Source organism: Squalius cephalus (genome assembly GCF_949319135.1).
Source record: "Squalius cephalus genome assembly, chromosome: 13".
NCBI classification, from domain to species: domain Eukaryota; kingdom Metazoa; phylum Chordata; class Actinopteri; order Cypriniformes; family Leuciscidae; genus Squalius; species Squalius cephalus.
In genome coordinates, this window is record NC_137134.1 from 38515075 (window position 1) to 38533718 (window position 18644).

The 18644-nt window shown below is 39.8% G+C and overlaps 2 protein-coding genes across 9 annotated transcripts in view; one reads left to right on the forward strand and one right to left on the reverse strand.

Moving 5' to 3' along the window:
* Positions 1-2027, reverse strand: part of cry3b (cryptochrome circadian regulator 3b) — a 10924-nt gene extending 8897 nt beyond the window's left edge. For 4 of the 6 annotated variants that reach the window (XM_079890213.1, XM_079890210.1, XM_079890212.1 and 1 more), the window contains exons 1-2: positions 1846-1922; positions 133-303 (exon numbers count right to left, since the gene is read on the reverse strand). In XM_079890213.1, coding sequence (XP_079746339.1) covers positions 133-293 — 161 coding nt within the window. In that variant the 5' untranslated portion in view covers positions 294-303; positions 1846-1922. Of the gene's footprint in view, positions 1-132; positions 308-1845 lie in introns of all 6 variants that reach the window. The other 2 variants (XM_079890211.1, XM_079890209.1) reach the window with 1 other exon arrangement.
* A 1090-nt stretch (positions 2028-3117) lies between these two features.
* Positions 3118-17619, forward strand: rbbp5 (retinoblastoma binding protein 5). 3 transcript variants are annotated; one of them, XM_079891089.1, is made up of 14 exons: positions 3118-3291; positions 3589-3614; positions 3983-4155; positions 6943-7083; positions 7750-7912; positions 7986-8095; positions 8905-9024; positions 9530-9683; positions 11215-11286; positions 12083-12200; positions 12579-12648; positions 13755-13999; positions 15825-15971; positions 17237-17619. In XM_079891089.1, the coding sequence occupies exons 1-14, from the start codon at positions 3273-3275 to the stop codon at positions 17287-17289; spliced, it is 1611 nt and encodes a 536-aa protein (XP_079747215.1). In that variant the 5' UTR covers positions 3118-3272; the 3' UTR covers positions 17290-17619. The 3 variants fall into 3 exon arrangements, with proteins under 3 accessions (XP_079747215.1, XP_079747216.1, XP_079747217.1); XM_079891090.1 differs by having other exon boundaries at positions 15825-15902; XM_079891091.1 differs by lacking the exons at positions 3118-3291; positions 3589-3614; positions 3983-4155 and adding an exon at positions 6867-6888.
* The last annotated feature ends 1025 nt before the right edge of the window (positions 17620-18644 follow it).

Genomic DNA, 18644 nt, shown 5'->3' on the forward strand with positions numbered 1-18644 from the left:
GTAAACCCTGTGTACGAGCGAGTGAGTGTGTGTGTGTGTGAGTGTGTGTGCGTGTGTGAGTGTGTGTGTGTGTGTGTGTGTGTGTGTGTGTGTGTGTGTGTGTGTGTGTGTGTGTGAGTGTGTGTCCCTCACCTCCACCTGTTGACGCCCAGGTTGGAGGCCCCGGCGAACCAGGGGTCCAGGAAGTAAACGCAGCGCAGTGATTGGGCGCCGCGCAGGGCCTCCAGCAGGGCCGGGTTGTCATGGAGACGGAGGCCCTTACGGAACCAGTGGACCGAGTTGATGGAGGACATGATCGGATCTCTCCCTGAAACATCATCATCATCATCATCATCATCATCAACAACATCATCATCATCATCATCATCATAATCTTCATCATCATCAACATCATCATCATCATCAACAACATCATCATCATAATCTTCATCATCATCAACATCATCTTCATCATCATCATCATCATAATCTTCTTCATCATCATCATCATAATCTTCATCATCATCATCAACAACATCATCATCATCATCATCATCTTCATCATCATCATCAACAACATCATCATCATCTTCATCATCATCATCACTCATATAAACACACACCCCTATATCACATGACCAGTCAACATATTTTTATAGATCTTATATATTATTAACATTATTATTTTCATCAGTAACACATTACATTAATAATACTAGAAGACCATTTATTATTATTACCATTAAATTAAATTAATAAAACTTTAAGCATTTTTTAATTTAATGTGTTAATCAAAAAATACTTGTTTTCAATTATTATAATTAATTAAATGTAAATGCACATACATAATATAATATAATAAATCTACAGCATAATAATCTACAGAAATATTACACTAAATATCACTGCTCATTTAATAAACTGTGATATGAGTGTACGTTACGTTTATATTTAATTACATGTTTAATAATATTCAAATCAAGTATTAGTATTATTTAAAAATCTGCAATTGTTATTTTAATGATAATCATTGATAATAATACTTATTAATAATAACAATAATAAACACTTGCTGTTTTAATGTAGGCATATTTCTTTACTAATAATCTTGATACTACTAATAATATTTATATTTAACTATATGAAGCATCATGATACATATTTGCTAATTTGTTTATAATACTATTTTATAAATTATTACACTTTAGATTTATTATTGGTTTATTAGCATTTAATTAAAGTTTAATTCAAAACTAGTATTATTATGAACACATTAAATTAAACAAGTCTTCAAGTGTTATTAATTGAATGTGTTGATGATGATGATAATTATTGATAATAATAATAATACTTGTTGAAGGCTGTTTTATTGTATTAATAATAACATTAATAAATACTTCAAGCTGTTTTCATTTAATTATTATTAATAATAATTATGCTACTAATACTAACAATAATATTAATATTTCTACTAATTTGATATATTATTATGCTTTTGATGTGTTATTTTATTAATATAAATGAATCAAAAATGCAATAATATTTCACCTTTAATTACTTTTTACATAGTAACAGAATGAAACAGAAATGATAAAGCAGTTTCCAGATTAAAGGATATTAAAGGCATTATCATCATACGCTTTACATATCATGTTGAAATGTCTAATAATCGGACCCTCAGTCCTAAAATTGGGTCACTTACATCATCAAATATCACAAAAACATTATAAATAAACAAAAGGTTCAGGTTTAAATACAGCTGTGTGTGTTCTTAACATATGGGTCATGACTGGGTTTTTATGTAACCTTTATGTCGAGTTTATATTCGATATATTCGTGAAATATCATCAGAATGTAAGAGCAGACTTACCTGAGGCGACACAAACAGAGTCAGATGATTTTATGTGACTCCAAGTGATATTTTCATGTCAGATTTAATAAATATGTCCGTGTAAACACAGCAGAACTGGTCAGATCACTTAACTCCAGTCCCACAGAACCGGGACAAATCAGCACAGTTTCATAACAGTTCTGCGCACTGCGCATGCGCCAACACCAGCGACTAACGCAGATCACAGACACTCACAAACTAGATGTACCCCACAGCTTAATATATAATGTTTTAAGGGTGGTAAAGATAGATAAGCGGCTGGGACCTCTAAATATTCATGTTACCGTGTAAATACCGATTAAAAGTCTGTTTGATATTACTTGTATATTATTGAGCATTTGAAACGATATTTCATTCTATAGTTTTACATCTATGCTGCCCGTGCGCTGTCTCGATAGGTCACGCTGCTCGTGCTCCACATATGGAGCCCGCTCATTGGTCCGCATTAGAGTGACGTCAAAGGATCCCTCTCACGTTTATGCGGCGTGGATGTACATAGCTTTGCGAGTAACTTCGAATGATTTTGAACATCAAATACGGTTTAGTATGATTTTAAAATGCGGTCCGGCCATTCAGTTGCCGTTTATGTCCACTAACGATGCTGTAATAACCGAATTTCCGAGGATCCCTTACCCCGCCTTCTTCCCTCATCCGCTCTCTGATTGGTCGCGTCCTCAGAATCCCGGATTATCACGGGCGCGACTCCATAGGGCGCCATTTTGGATCTGAACGCGCGGTTTCAGGACACCACTGGAAAATACTGATGAACAGCAGGAAACTGTTGCCTTCTAATGGAAAACTCTTGAGACTCTCAGCTTTTTTATCAAATAAATCTTATTTACGATGTAAATTTACATTATACATAAAAAACAATGTTGATACAGATTCAATTATAAGATATTATTTTTTAAAACTTTTGAAACAAAAACTGATGGGAAACACTGTATGTTGCGTTGTAGTGAGTGCGGTTTTGTGACAAATAAAGTGTATTTACTGTCAGGTTGACGTTGTTGTTTTGTATTTTTCGGTACTTTATAATTAACCAAATGAAATTAGTTGTATGCTGTAATATTTTGCTGCTGCAACACTGTAAATCTCATTTTTTTATTATACTTTAGATTTAATGACAAAGTGTCTTATTAATCTATTAAATAAGACTACCTATCTGGAAAGTGTGGCGCTGTTAGCGTTTAGGTTTGAACTCAAAGCAATTATTTCTTGATTTTCTGGTATTTTTGTTCAGGCGCTCCGCGGGGCGCTTTGTTTTGGGGTCCTTCCTCGCATCTCCGCGCCAGTCGCTCATCGGGAATGCTGTAATATTTTCATTTTCTGCAGATTTTTCGTTCATATTTTAATTTCTGTGCTCGCTGATCACCGAGCTTGTGCTCGTGTCGCAGCAGAGATGAACCTGGAGCTGCTCGGTGAGATCTGCTGTTTCTGCGGCTGTTAGCTCAGCGCTAACTCACTGCTAGCCGTCTTTTAATGTTTATAAACATTCAGTGGAAACTATTAAGCAACGGATCGATTATTATTGTAACTCAAATATTTAATATGACTCTTGCTCTTTCGGGACTCATGTAATTATGTGTGTTATTATATGCGCCTTTCCGTTCTGCTCTGAAATGAACTGTCAGATTAATAAACATTCAGGAGTGTATTATTATTATATAATTTACCGGGAATGTTGATGTAAAATAATGTTGTTCTATATTTTACAGAGTCGTTCGGGCAGAATTATCCAGAGGTACAGCAACTATATATATATCTTAGTGTGTGTGTGTGTGTGTGTGTGTGTGTGTGTGTGTGTGTGTGTGTGAGTGAGTGAAAGAGAGTGAGAGAGATCGAGTGTGTGTGTGTGTGTGTGTGTGTGTGTGTGTGTGTGTGTGTGAGTGAGTGAGTGAAAGAGAGTGAGAGAGATCGAGTGTGTGTGTGTGTGTGTGTGTGTGTGTGTGTGAGTGAAAGAGAGTGAGAGAGATCGAGTGTGTGTGTGAGTGTGTGGTTCACCTGTGTTTCTGTCCTCTAGTTTGATGAAGACTGCTGTATATGTATATCTTACGTGTGTGTGTGTGTGTGTGTGTGTGTGTGTGTGTGTGTGTGTGTGTGCGCGCGCAGGAGGCCGATGGCACCCTGGACTGCATCAGCATGGCTCTGACCTGCACGTTTAACCGCTGGGGAACTCTCCTCGCCGTCGGCTGCAACGACGGACGCATCGTCATCTGGGACTTTCTGACCCGAGGAATCGCCAAAATCATCAGCGCACACATACACCCCGTCTGCTCACTCAGGTACACACACACACATACACCCCGTCTGCTCACTCAGGTACACACACACACATACACCCCGTCTGCTCACTCAGGTACACACACACACACCCCGTCTGCTCACTCAGGTACACACACACACATACACCCCGTCTGCTCACTCAGGTACACACACACACATACACCCCGTCTGCTCACTCAGGTACACACACACACATACACCCCGTCTGCTCACTCAGGTACACACACACACACCCCGTCTGCTCACTCAGGTACACACACACACACCCCGTCTGCTCACTCAGGTACACACACACACACCCCGTCTGCTCACTCAGGTACACACACACACACCCCGTCTGCTCACTCAGGTACACACACACACACCCCGTCTGCTCACTCAGGTACACACACACACACCCCGTCTGCTCACTCAGGTACACACACACACACACACACACACACACACACACACACACCCCGTCTGCTCACTCAGGTACACACACACACACACACACACCCCGTCTGCTCACTCAGGTACACACACACACACACACACACACACCCCGTCTGCTCACTCAGGTACACACACACACACATACACCCCGTCTGCTCACTCAGGTACACACACACACACATACACCCCGTCTGCTCACTCAGGTACACACACACACACACACACACACACACACACACCCCGTCTGCTCACTCAGGTACACACACACACACACACACACACACACACACACACACACACACCCCGTCTGCTCACTCAGGTACACACACACACACACACACACACACACACACACACACACCCCGTCTGCTCACTCAGGTACACACACACACACACACACACACACACACACACCCCGTCTGCTCACTCAGGTACACACACACACACACACACACACACACACACACACCCCGTCTGCTCACTCAGGTACACACACACACACACACACACACACACACATACACCCCGTCTGCTCACTCAGGTACACACACACACACACACACACACACACACACCCCGTCTGCTCACTCAGGTACACACACACACACACACACACACACATACACCCCGTCTGCTCACTCAGGTACACACACACACACACACACACACACACACACACCCCGTCTGCTCACTCAGGTACACACACACACACACACACACACACACACACACACACCCCGTCTGCTCACTCAGGTACACACACACACACACACACACACACACACCCCGTCTGCTCACTCAGGTACACACACACACACACACACACACACACACCCCGTCTGCTCACTCAGGTACACACACACACACACACACACACACACACACACACACACACACCCCGTCTGCTCACTCAGGTACACACACACACACACACACACACACACACACACACCCCGTCTGCTCACTCAGGTACACACACACACACACACACACACACACACCCCCCGTCTGCTCACTCAGGTACACACACACACACACACACACACACCCCGTCTGCTCACTCAGGTACACACACACACCCCGTCTTCTCACTCAGGTACACACACACACACACACACACACACACACACACCAGTGTTAATTTTGACAGCAAATTTTGATTTAGTTTTAGTCATATTTTAGTCATCTGAATTGTTTTAGTTTTAGTCGACGAAATACAATAAGATTTTAGTCGACTAAATCTACAGTAGATTAAGTCGACTAAAAAATAAGGGGTTTCAATTTAAATGCATTTATTTAGAATTTCTCTAAAATGTCCAAACCCATATACTCCCGGAGAAAACATATCCTGCTAATATGAATGATTTTAAAGTTTGAACATGCAATACAGATACAGATTTAACTACTGTAACTTAAAAAATATCTCAAAATTAAATAAAACGACTTTTCCTAAAGTAGAACACAGTCTTTTTCAATGAATGATATATGAATTCTTTATAACTACTTGCATACATCATTCTCTATTCTTTCAAGCAGACATATTTATTTGTATGAATTAAATATAATTAATCCTTATTAAAGCTATTAACGAGAAAGAATGCTTTTCTCTTTTTCTTTTGTTGCTTGATCAATATTAAGGACACAGACCTCATTAGGTTTATTACCCACTGTCACTTTAAGACATCGGTTCATGTCCAATGACATGCACATAGATACACTCACAACTGTTTAAGAAATAACCGACATAATTTACGTGAATACTCTCCAAAACGGACATTTAGACATAATGTTGTGTGTATTTGTCCATTCAGACAGGAAAGATAGCTCAATTCAGTCCTCGCGCGCTGTATAGGTGTGTATGTGAATGGCTGTGCACACAGAAAACCATACCGAATATTGCTCTTTTTTGCGTTGTTACTCTTATTCAGATCTTCATGTCTGCTCTGCTCATTCTCCCAGACCTTTACATGTTTTAACGTTTAATGAGACATGCAGCGCATGCCAACTCGTGTGCCGCTGGGTAGATCAGCACGTCACAGTACAATTGTGCGCATCTACCACAAACGCAGGACATCAGACTGAACGCTTTCCCAAATCGTCACTATCTAACATTTTCGTCTAGTTTTTATTCATTGACGAAAATGTCAATAGATTTTCATCATAGTTTTTGTCATTCAAAACTAGTTTTTATTTAGTTATCGTCTTGTTTTCGTCTGTGAAAAAATGTCGTTGACGAAAATAATGACTGAAATTAACACTGACACACACACACACATACACCCCGTCTGCTCACTCAGGTACACACACTCACACACACACACACACACTCACTCTCTCTCTGTGTGCTTCAGCTGGAGCAGAGATGGACATAAGCTGGTCAGCGCCTCCACTGATAACATCGTGTCCCAGTGGGACGTCCTGACGGGAGACTGTGACCAGCGCTTCCGCTTCCCGTCGCCCATCCTCAAGCTGCAGTACCACCCCAGAGACATGTGAGTGACATCACTTCCTGCCCCGCACCCCTGACTTCCTGTGTGACATCACTTCCCCTCCTGCCTCCCTGACGTCCTGTGTGAGAAAAGTCCTGAAAAGTGAAGCTGAAGTGTCTCGATCGCCCCCCAGTGGCTGGTCCCAGTATAGCTCATAAACCCCGCCTACTCGAAAAAAATGTATTTGAAGTATTTGATTCTAATTTCAAATTTTATTTTCAAATTTCAAATTTTACTTTTATTTTGACAGCGTCTGAACTTTTATTTTGACAGCGTCTGAACTTTTATTTTGACAGCGTCTGAACTTTTATTTTGACAGCGCCTCTGTGCAAATGCACATGAAGGTACATTCATTATCATATGAGACTAATAATAAAACAACATTAAATAATAATATTACTATAATCAATAATGGCAAAATACTTATTTGTATTAATAAAAGTTAAAAAAAGATAACATAAAAAATACTAAACAATGCCAAACTATTATTTTAGTTATTATATTAGTTAATTAATTGCTACTGCGCAGAATCAGGTCCCAGATCAGCGCAAGACGCCAGCGCCATATTAGGACTTTGGCGGCTTCGCTTTTCACCAATGGAAGAGAGTGAAGGGCGTCGTCCATCTTTTTTTACAGTGTATGACGTGTGTGTGTGTGTGTGTGTTTCAGGGATAAAGTGCTGGTGTGTCCGATGAAGTCTGCGCCTGTCCTGCTCACGCTGTCCGACTCCAAACATGTGGTTCTGCCCGTCGACGACGACTCGGATCTGAACGTGGTGGCGGCCTTCGACCGGCGCGGGGAGTACATCTATACTGGGAACGCCAAGGGGAAGGTCAGAGGTCACTGTGTGTGTGTGTGTGTGTGTGTGTTGATGAGTGAGAGCTTCATGTGTTTGTCTGTTGCAGATTCTGGTGCTCAACACCGACACACAGGACCTGGTGGCCTCGTTCCGAGTGACGACGGGAACCAGCAACACCACCGCCATCAAATCCATTGAGTTTGCACGCAAGGGCAGGTCAGAGGTCACACACTCACTGCTCTCAAAACCTATAGTAGTGTATAATAATATCAGTGTACTAACTGTGTGAAGGTGCATTCATTATCAGTGTCTGGACTTTTATTTTGACAGCTTGCGGACTTTTATTTTGACAGCGTACAGACTTTTATTTTGACAGCACACAGACTTTTATTTTGATAGCGCGCAGACTTTTATTTTGATAGCGTGCAGACTTTTATTTTGATAGTGTACAGACTTTTATTTTGATAGTGTACAGACTTTTATTTTGATAGCGTACAGACTTTTATTTTGATAGCGTACAGACTTTTATTTTGATAGCGTGCAGACTTTTATTTTGATAGCGCCTCTGTGCAAATTCACAGGAAGGTACATTCATTATCTTATGAAACTAATAATGAAACAATATTATATTATGATAATACTAATAAGAAATGATGTGAAAATATTTATATTAATAAAAGTTAAAAAGATCAAATAAAAAATACTAAATGTCAAACTATTATTTTTATTATTATATTAGTTAACTATAATATTATTGTTAGTGATTTAATAAGTTTAATTAAAATACATAAAATATTGAATAAGAAATAGTCCTCATTTACCATGACTATATTTTTCTTTTACCATGAATATATATCTGTGAGTTGGTTGAGCTGGTGTGTGTTGAGTGATGCGTGATGTGTTGAGTGATGCGTGATGTGTTGAGTGATGCGTGATGTGTTGAGTGATGCGTGATGTGTTGAGTGATGCGTGATGTGTTGAGTGATGCGTGATGTGTTGAGTGATGCGTGCTCTGCTGTCCGCAGCTGCTTCCTCATCAACACGGCGGACCGCATCATCCGCGTGTACGACGGCCGGGAGATCCTGACCTGCGGCCGAGACGGAGAACCAGAGCCCATGCAGAAGCTGCAGGACCTCGTCAACAGGTGTGTGTGTGTGTGTGTGTGTGTGTGTGTGTGTACTTGTTTTCATGACATTTTTATGATAACACACCTGCAAATGAGGACACTCGGGAAAATACGTGATTTATGAGGACATTTTGGGGGTCCTCATTTTTCAAATGGCTTTAAAAACATACTAAGCAGTGTTTTTTTAAAAATGTAAAAATGCAGAATGTTTCCTGTGATGGGCAGGTTTAGGGGCAGGGGCAGTGTAAGGGGATAGAATATACAGTTTGTACAGTATAAAAACCATTACGCCTATGGAATGTCCTCACAAATCACATAAACATGGCAGTGTGTGTGCGTGCGTGTGTGGAACCAGAGCCCATGCAGAAGCTGCAGGACCTCGTCAACAGGTGTGTGTGTGTGTGTGTGTGTGTGTGTGTGTGTGTGTGTGTGTGTGTGTGTGTGTGTGTGTGTGTGTGTGTGTGTGTGTGTGTGTGTGTGTGTGTGTGTGTGTGTGTGCGCGCTGACGTCTCTCCGCCCGCAGGACTCCGTGGAAGCGCTGCTGCTTCTCCGGCGACGGCGAGTACATCGTGGCGGGGTCGGCCCGTCAGCACGCGCTCTACATCTGGGAGAAGAGCATCGGGAACCTGGTGAAGATCCTGCACGGCACGCGGGGGGAACTGCTGCTGGACGTAGCGGTGAGACACCGGGGTCAGAGGTCATGCAGGACACAGTGTGTGTGTGTGTGTGTGTGTGTGTGTGTGTGTGTGTGTGTGTGTGTGACCACACTGTGTGTAGCTGCGTCTGAAATCACATACTTCCCTACTATAGACAGGGCTCGCAGCGCACACACACACACACACACACGTGATCACACACTCGCACACACACACGTGATCACACACTCGCACGCACACACACGCATGTGATCATCACACTCGCACGCACACACACGCATGTGATCATCTCACACACACACACACACACACGTGATCATCACACACACACACTCGCACACACACACACGTGATCACACACACACGCACACACACACACACACGCATGTGATCACACACACTCGCACACACACGCACGTGATCACACACACTCGCACACACACACACACACACACACACACACACACGCATGTGATCACGCACACACACACACACACACACACACACACACACACACACACACACACACTCGCACACACACACACACACAGGGTTCCCACGGGTCCTTGAAATCCTTGAAAGTTTGTGAATCTAAAATAAATCCACGGTCCTGGAAAGTGCTTGAGTTTATTCTGTGCAAGAAGTTTTCTGGAAAAAATTCCATGTTATTCCGCCCGGTCTGCCGATGTGTTCCCGCCAGCACTCCGTGGGCTCTGAGGAATTCAGGCAGAACTCAAAAGGAAGTTCCCGGATTTTGGCGTGTTCGCACCGCAGGAACTAGGAATGATTTTAGTTCTAGGAACTCCTTTTGGAGGAACTAATTTACTCCTCCTTCAGAGTCGGTCTAAACCAGCGCTATAGGAACTACAGTGACGTTAGTGTTCGCTGATTGGCCGAACGCACGCGAAACACCAGAACCCGCCATTTAAACACACAGATTATAGCCTATATATTTACTCCAGAAACTAACTCTACGAACACGGAAAACAGTGATAGATGAAGCTCTTAATCTTTACGCTGAGGAGAAAGTCCAGCGCAACTTTGAGGAGATCAAGAGAAACATGATTATGTGTTTCTGCTCAGCAACACTGGACATCAAACACACGACATACACTAATAACTCTTCATTACTGTCTACTTTATATGTATAACAGTTCTATCTAATAAAGTATTAGACAGGACCGTTAGACAGATCGTTAACTAATGAACATGGAGAATGTGAGCGCTGTGTGTTCAGTCGTTCTCAGCGCCGTCAAAATAAAAGCCACAACAACAAGCGCGTCTTACATCACTTCAGAGTTCCTACTGGCGCTGCGAGTGAAACCAGGAAAACGTTCCTAAGCGAACCATTAGTTCTTAAAAATAAAAAATAAAAAAAAATAAAAAAATAAATAAGAAAGCCCCTATCGAAACACATGCTAATATTTGAGAATCATTCAGCATCAAAGCCCCTAGTGTGGGATGACACTGAACACTGTGTGTGTGTGTGTGTGTGTGTGTGTGTGTGTGTGTGTGTGTGTGTGTGTGTGTGTGTGTGTGTGTGTGTTTACAGTGGCACCCCGTGCGGCCCATCATCGCCTCCATCTCCAGCGGTGTGGTCTCCATATGGGCTCAGAACCAAGTGGTGAGGAATCACTCTGACCCAGAGCTCTCCGCTCTTCACGTCTGGCCAAACATGACTGATCAATTCTGCATTATTTTTATTATACAGTTTCAAATGTGTTTTTACTGTTCGTTTTTTTTTAGTTTTGACATTTTTATTTATTCATACTGATTAATGCTGTTTATTTTGACATCCGCAAAATAAATGTTAAATATAATTTGCTAAATGTCGCATTATTTTTAGTATTATCAAACCGTTTAAAAAAAACTTTTCTTTAATTTTGGCTTTTTTTTCACATTGATTAATCCAGTTTATTTAAATTTTCGCAAAATACATTTTAAATACTGTATATAATTAGGAAAATTTTGCATTGTTTTTAATATTACCTTAGAGTTGTAAATATTTTTGTTTTTATATGTGAAATCATGCCATTTAATTTAAATATGGTAAATAACACACGCCTAACAATTGCTGCAATTACATTTATATTTATTTTACTTATTTACTAAATTAGAAATTATGACAGTGCCAGGACTTTTATTTTGACAGCGCCTCTGTGCAAATGCACAGGATTCATTTAGACAGAATAGTTAAACAAAGACCATAAACCCCTGAAGACGGAGAGCTCCTGTGTGTCAAAATAAAAGTCCTGCTTCTGAAAACAGAAAAAATGTATCGATAATAAAAAAAAAATTCAGGTGATGTATCAGCTGACCACTAGTAAACGAACGATCTAAACTCGCACACTTGTTAGGGTGTGGCCTAAGTCGACGGTAGGAAGCTGACTGTGTGTGTGTGTGGGTGTGTGTGTGTGCAGGAGAACTGGAGCGCGTTTGCACCGGACTTTAAAGAGCTGGACGAGAACGTGGAGTATGAAGAGAGAGAGTCTGAGTTTGACATCGAGGACGAGGACAAGAGTGAACCGGAACAGACAGGTAAACACACACACACACACACACACACACACACACACACACACACTGATGAAGATTCAATTCAATTAATTTATTTTCACAATACACATAATTTCACAGCAGCTTTACAGAAAGTGCATGAGTCCACATTACAGTTTACAGCGATCTGTTATCAGAGGAAATGTCTGAGTTATGTATTTCAGAAATGTACATATACAAATCACAGTTAGCTAAAAATCTTTTAATTTAAACAATGTAATATTTTAATGCAGAAACAATGAGCTCACTGAAGTAATGAATACTTGTGTGTTAACAAATGATTATGACATTTAGAAAAATGAAGCATTGCTGCATGTTGATTCAGAGATGACACTGACCGTGTGTGTGTGTGTGTGTCAGGAGCCGACGCCGCAGAGGATGAGGAGGTGGACGTCACGTCGGTCGACCCGATCCAGGCTTTCTGCAGCAGGTCAGACACACTCACTAATGCCCTGAACAGTAGATCTGAAGTAATCCGACACAACTGTTGCCTTCTGTATCAAGCCCCGCCCACAGCGAGTCTAAACCCCGCCCCTCACTGCTTATATAGAGACAGAGCGACACACGTCAGAATCTGAAGCCACGCCCACCGTCTCCATTGACTCTGTACTGTGTGAAGCTGCCTCCTCGTCATTTATGACTTATAACTAAACACAGAACAGTGTCTTAGTGGCCTAAATGCGCTCTGTCTCTATTAAACATCACATGAGTTCTGACGTGTCATTTCCTGTGAGGACAGGAAACACACTCGACACTAGTTAATGATGTTAAACACTCCAGGGACGATGTTCACTGTAGTTCTGTTGTTTGCTCTCTAGATTTTAATGTGTGTGTGTTTGTTCATATTCCTTAATTCACTGTTTGGAATACACAATATAAATTTTAAATGTTATTAGATAACTTTAGCTTTATTTTAAATATTATAGTTACTAATGTTTTTTAATTATGTTTTTATTAATGTTTTGTACTTAAAAAAAATACTTTTTAAAATATAATTTGCAAAAATTTACATTATTTTTAATATCATCACAGTTTAAAATGTTTTTTTTTTTTACTTCTACTTTATTTTAACATTCACATTTTTTTAAATATAACATTTTTATTTTTTAAATATCATCTCAAATGTGTTTTTTTTAATCTAGTTTATTTTAACATTCGCAAAATACTTTTAAACATAATTCGCAAAAATTTAAGTTATTTTTAATTTTATCATAATTTGACTTTTTTGTAAATTTGTTTTTAGTTTTGATGTTTTTGTTTGATCATTTTTAGTAGTTTATTTTGACATTCGCAAAATATTTTTAAAGTGTAATTCGCTAAACTTCACATTATTTTTAATATTATCATAGTTACAAATGTTTTTTTTGTTTGTTCATAATGTTTAAGTTTGAAAAAGTAAATTTGAAATGTAATTTGCTGAACTTAACTTGTAATACAGTCTTTGACCGACTATTTCTCGCAGTGAAATGTAATGTCCGCTTCATGAGTTAGCGGTTAGCCTCGCTAGCGGCGTTTAACGGCGACTGGTGTTTGCAGTGACGAGGAGCTGGAGGACTATAAAGCGCTGCTGTATCTGCCCATCGCTCCGGAGGTCGAGGACCCCGAGGAGAACCCGTTCGGCCCTCCTCCCGAAGCCGCGGGTCAGACCGCTACGCCCGATGACGGCTCCGCGCACAGCGGCCCCACGGACAAGAAACAGCGGCAGCCGTCGGCGGACGGAGCGCCGCCCAAGAAGAAGATCCGCACCACCACCATCGAGCTGCAGGGCGTCCCGAGCGACGGTGAGCGCTAGTGCTGCAAGCTATTCCTGTTCATACCGAATACCAGTGTTTATTTTTGTTATGATATGAATTTTTGTATACCGCAATACCTGTGTGTGTCGCTTTAAAAGGGTCATCGGATGCCCGTTTTCCAAGTTGGTATGAGTCTTTAGGGTGCTCATGTAAAGTTTGTAACATACTTTGGTTAAATTCCTCAATGGTTGTGTAAAACAACACACTTTTTACCTCCTCAAAAACAGCTCTGTCCACAGCGACCCGTTTCGGTGCATGTCTCTTTAAATGATAATGAGGTGCATGTCTCTTTAAGTGATAAAGAGGTGCATGTCTCTTTAAGTGATAATGAGGTGCATGTCTCTTTAAGTGATAATGAGGTGCATGTCTCTTTAAATGATAATGAGGTGCATGTCTCTTTAAGTGATAATGAGGTGCATGTCTCTTTAAGTGATAATGAGGTGCATGTTTCTTTAAGTGATAATGAGGTGCATGTCTCTTTAAGTGATAATGAGGTGCATGTCTCTTTAAATGATAATGAGGTGCATGTCTCTTTAAGTGATAATGAGGTGCATGTCTCTTTAAGTGATAATGAGGTGCATGTCTCTTTAAATGATAATGAGGTGCATGTCTCTTTAAGTGATAATGAGGTGCATGTTTCTTTAAATGATAATGAGGTGCATGTCTCTTTAAGTGATAATGAGGTGCATGTCTCTTTAAATGATAATGAGGTGCATGTCTCTTTAAATGATAATGAGGTGCATGTCTCTTTAAATGATAATGAGCAACTGCCATACCATCGACACAAGACACTAAAGTGATGCCTTGGCGGACAGTATACAAATGGCTGAGGGTGGAAATATGCTAATACAGGAAATATGCTAATATGGGAAATATGCTAATACGGGACAGTGCGTCAGCGGTCGTGGGCGGAGCAAGATGCTCAGAAAATCCAAACGGCTTGATTATTGAGAGTGTTGAGGCTTTTTGAATTGATTTTTTTCATTGTATGGTGGTTGTCCACACACTGCAAAGACACATTTATATTGCAAACACCATATAGAAGTGCATTTAGCATCCGATGACCCCTTTAACAGCGTTGGGAACGCGGCGCGACACTGTGTGAGAGGGTCTTTCACTGTTCTCTGGTGATGCTCAGATGTGTGTGTTACTGTGACGGTGAAGATGGAGAGGTTAAACTATAACTGATAGCTGTCAAATTATATTACAGTGTTTCCCACACAATTAGTTCACAATATCAACACTGCCGCCACAAATAGATTTTCCAAAAGGCATTGACATCGCTGAATAAACATGAGCACTGCAGGTTTCACAGTCGAAACGCGGCGCGGGTGTTTTTATATGAATGTATCTTTGAAGGGAACGACTGTTTTTAGAAAAGTTTCAGTGTTATTTTCAATTATTCTTTCTTAATCTTTCCTGATAAAGCAGCGTTTATGAGCGTTGCTGGTTTGTGTTCATCCGTTACCGCGGAAACCGCTTTGTGTTCAGTTGTTACTGTGGAAACTGCTTTGTGTACAGCCGTTACCGTGGAAACCGCTTTGTGTTCGTCCGTTACCGTGGAAACCGCTGTTTCGGTCGCTCCTACAGCGCCTCCTGCTGGACCTCTTTATAAACACTGCAAACCTGTGTTAAATGCTAGTGTGTAATTTTCTACAATATTCACTCATGACAGTAAAATAGGGCGTTCGAAGTCAGTCTACTGCAGTATTTCCTCTCTCACTCAGTAGAACATGTGGTTAACACTCGGATCCTCTGCTTCTGCTCTCCATCAGTCCACGCCTCTGACCTCTGACCTTTGTGTTTCTCTCAGAGGTTCATCCCTTACTGGGCGTGAAGGGCGACAGTAAGTCGAAGAAGAAGGCGGCGGGGCGACCCAAGGGATCTAAAGGTAAAGACAAAGACTCTCCGTTCAGACCCAAAGTCTGCCGGGACAGAGCAGAGGGGCTGGGGACGCCAGGTAAGACCCCGCTGCGACCTTTGACCCGCGGCTTGAGCTCAGCTGTGATTGGCCGCATCTACTTCCTGCTTGCCTTCCTGTCCTTCCTGCTCTGACCCCTGTGCTGTTTACACAATAACGCATGTGTGTGCGATCGAATGCTTCAGGTCTACTTGACCCAGTCATTCCCATGATGCAACACTGTGACGTGCTAAAACTCGCCTAATAATTCGTCCACACTAGATGCTAAACAAAAACCAGACTGATATTGATATTACTACGGAAAATTGTTTTTAACATGAAATTTTACCAAATTTTACTTTAGTAATAATAGTTTTAATGCTTTTCGCAAAATACATGTAGTATTTCATCCTATAATTTCACATTATTTTTAATATTACCATACCGTTTTAAATGTGTATTTAAATGTCCATTTTTGTTTGTGCATATAATTAATTCTGTTTATTTTGACATTCGCCATATAAATTTTATATTAAAATTCGCATTTTTATATTAACATCGCTTTTGTTTGTTCATATTGTTTAATCTCTTCAGCGTGAATTTTCACCGCGACAGAGCGAATCATTTCCCCGATTCATTCCCATGAAACAATATTTTATTTATTCTGTTATTTTTAACGCTGTTTTTATCACCACGAAAATTTGCTCTGAATGTGAATCTTTAACTGTGAATGATTCAGATTTGAAAGTGAATCTTTAAGAGACGAGCGAATCGAATATTTAAATACGATCATTGCAGTGATTCATGAGTCGTTTTGAAAGAATCAGTTCAAAAGAGTCATATGTTTGTGAATTGGATTATGCAGCAATGATATTTTAGTATTATTTATATACTATTATAGTATTATTTTATTTTTATTAGATTTAATTTTAGTGTTTTTTTTGCTTTTGTCATTTGTTAGTTTTTCTATTTAGTTTTCAACTAAAAAAAAAAAATCGCTTAGTAGCTAAGGAAACATTTCTACGTTTTTCATCTAATATTTATATTTTATTCCAGCTTTATTTTAACTCAGCATTTTTTAATGTTCATATTGTTCGTATCTTGTAGCACATGAACGATTCGCTTGCTATTTAATATATGCAAATTTCCCCCATAAATGGATCAATATGAGCTTTAGTTTTGGTGCAGTTTTGCATTGCTTTGTCGCTTCGCTCTTCGGGCCTTTACGTTGACCTGAAGGATTTAACGATACGTTTTTATTGATAAAAGTGTTAATTTGACATGTTTAGATGTTAAATTTAACCAAACGAATGCTGTTCTTTCAGGAAATCTCGTTTCGTCGGTGTACAAGCCGCATGAGGTGCAGGGATTGGACTGATTGGACACCGGCGCCCCCTGTCTGTGTGGATGAATGAGGCCGCTCTTTTATATGAACTCTACGGACTGGAATTGAGTTGCGTTATCACAGAAGGATGTTACAGCTCAACAACGGCACAGTTTGAAGCCCGTCTGCTGCGTTTCCTCGCTTAGAGAGTGATAAGAAGAGGGAAGCATGTATTTTTACTTAGAGTAGATCGATCTGTCTCTGTGTTTAAGCACTAGTTGGGTCATATACTCAGTCGGATATATTTGTTTTGTTTTTTTCTGTGAGATCCTTAGACTGGTCGTGTTTTTTTTTATATACATATTAAACCAGTTTGTTTTTTGAGACTGTGGTTTCTGTGTATGATGTTTTTTGATAAAAAATGTTTTCAGAGGAATCAAGAACATGAATCAACCTTGTTCGAATTTCGCAAATGTTTTTGTTTTGAAATTTTTGTTCATTAAATTCAGTTTATTTTAACGTTCACAAGATAGATTTTAAATTCATTTTGCCAAATTTAGCATTTTTGTTCGTTTTAGTTTAAAGTTTTAGTCTGTTCACATTGTTTAATCAAGTTTATTTTGACATTTACAATTTTTTTAATATAAAATTTATATTTTTGTAAATATCTAAAATGTGGGGTTTTTTTTCATCTAGTTTATTTTAACATTCGCAAAATACTTTTAAACATTCGCAAAAAATTACGTTATTTTTAATATCATTTCTTTTCTTTTTTTTGGTTATTTTTTTCGTTTTTATGTTTTTGTTTGTTCATATAGTTTTATATATATATATATATATATATATATATATATATATATATATATATATATAATCGTGTTTTGATACATGTTTTCAGAGGAATGAAGAACATAAATCAACCTAGTTCGCATTTCTACAGATCATGAGGTGAATCAACCGCCTCCATTTTGTTTTTCTGCACTAACAGCGTCCATCCAGCAGGTGGCGCCAGTGGTGCGTGCATGAAAGAGAGGGAGCAAGAAAGACATTTTTCTGTTATTCGGTTCCATTTTGTGCTTTTCTACTGTTGGATTCCATTTTGTGTTTCTGTGTTTTATTCTTTAACATTTGAAGTAGTCAGATTAAAAATCTGAGCGAAAAGTAGAGATCCAAGAAACACTCAACTTCACCAGTGAAGAATCATCCTCCTTTTCGTCACCTGACTGGTAATCACTGTTCAGATTCACATGGAAACGCAAAAACATCATATTACATTTGGTTATTGTTTCGAAATTGGTATAAATATGAATTAAGATAATATTTGTCAAATAGTCTTGGGGAAAACGATGGAAAATATTATAATCATATGATGCAAGTTATCTGAAAATATCAAAAAGTTCGTCTTCACT

Excerpts from the sequence above, each read along its gene's own strand:
- rbbp5 (XM_079891089.1), top strand. Across the intron at positions 9,025-9,529 it reads CTGCAGGACCTCGTCAACAG|GACTCCGTGGAAGCGCTGCT; the intron begins GTGTGTGTGTGT and ends CTCCGCCCGCAG. Across the intron at positions 14,000-15,824 it reads GCAGGGCGTCCCGAGCGACG|AGGTTCATCCCTTACTGGGC; the intron begins GTGAGCGCTAGT and ends TGTTTCTCTCAG.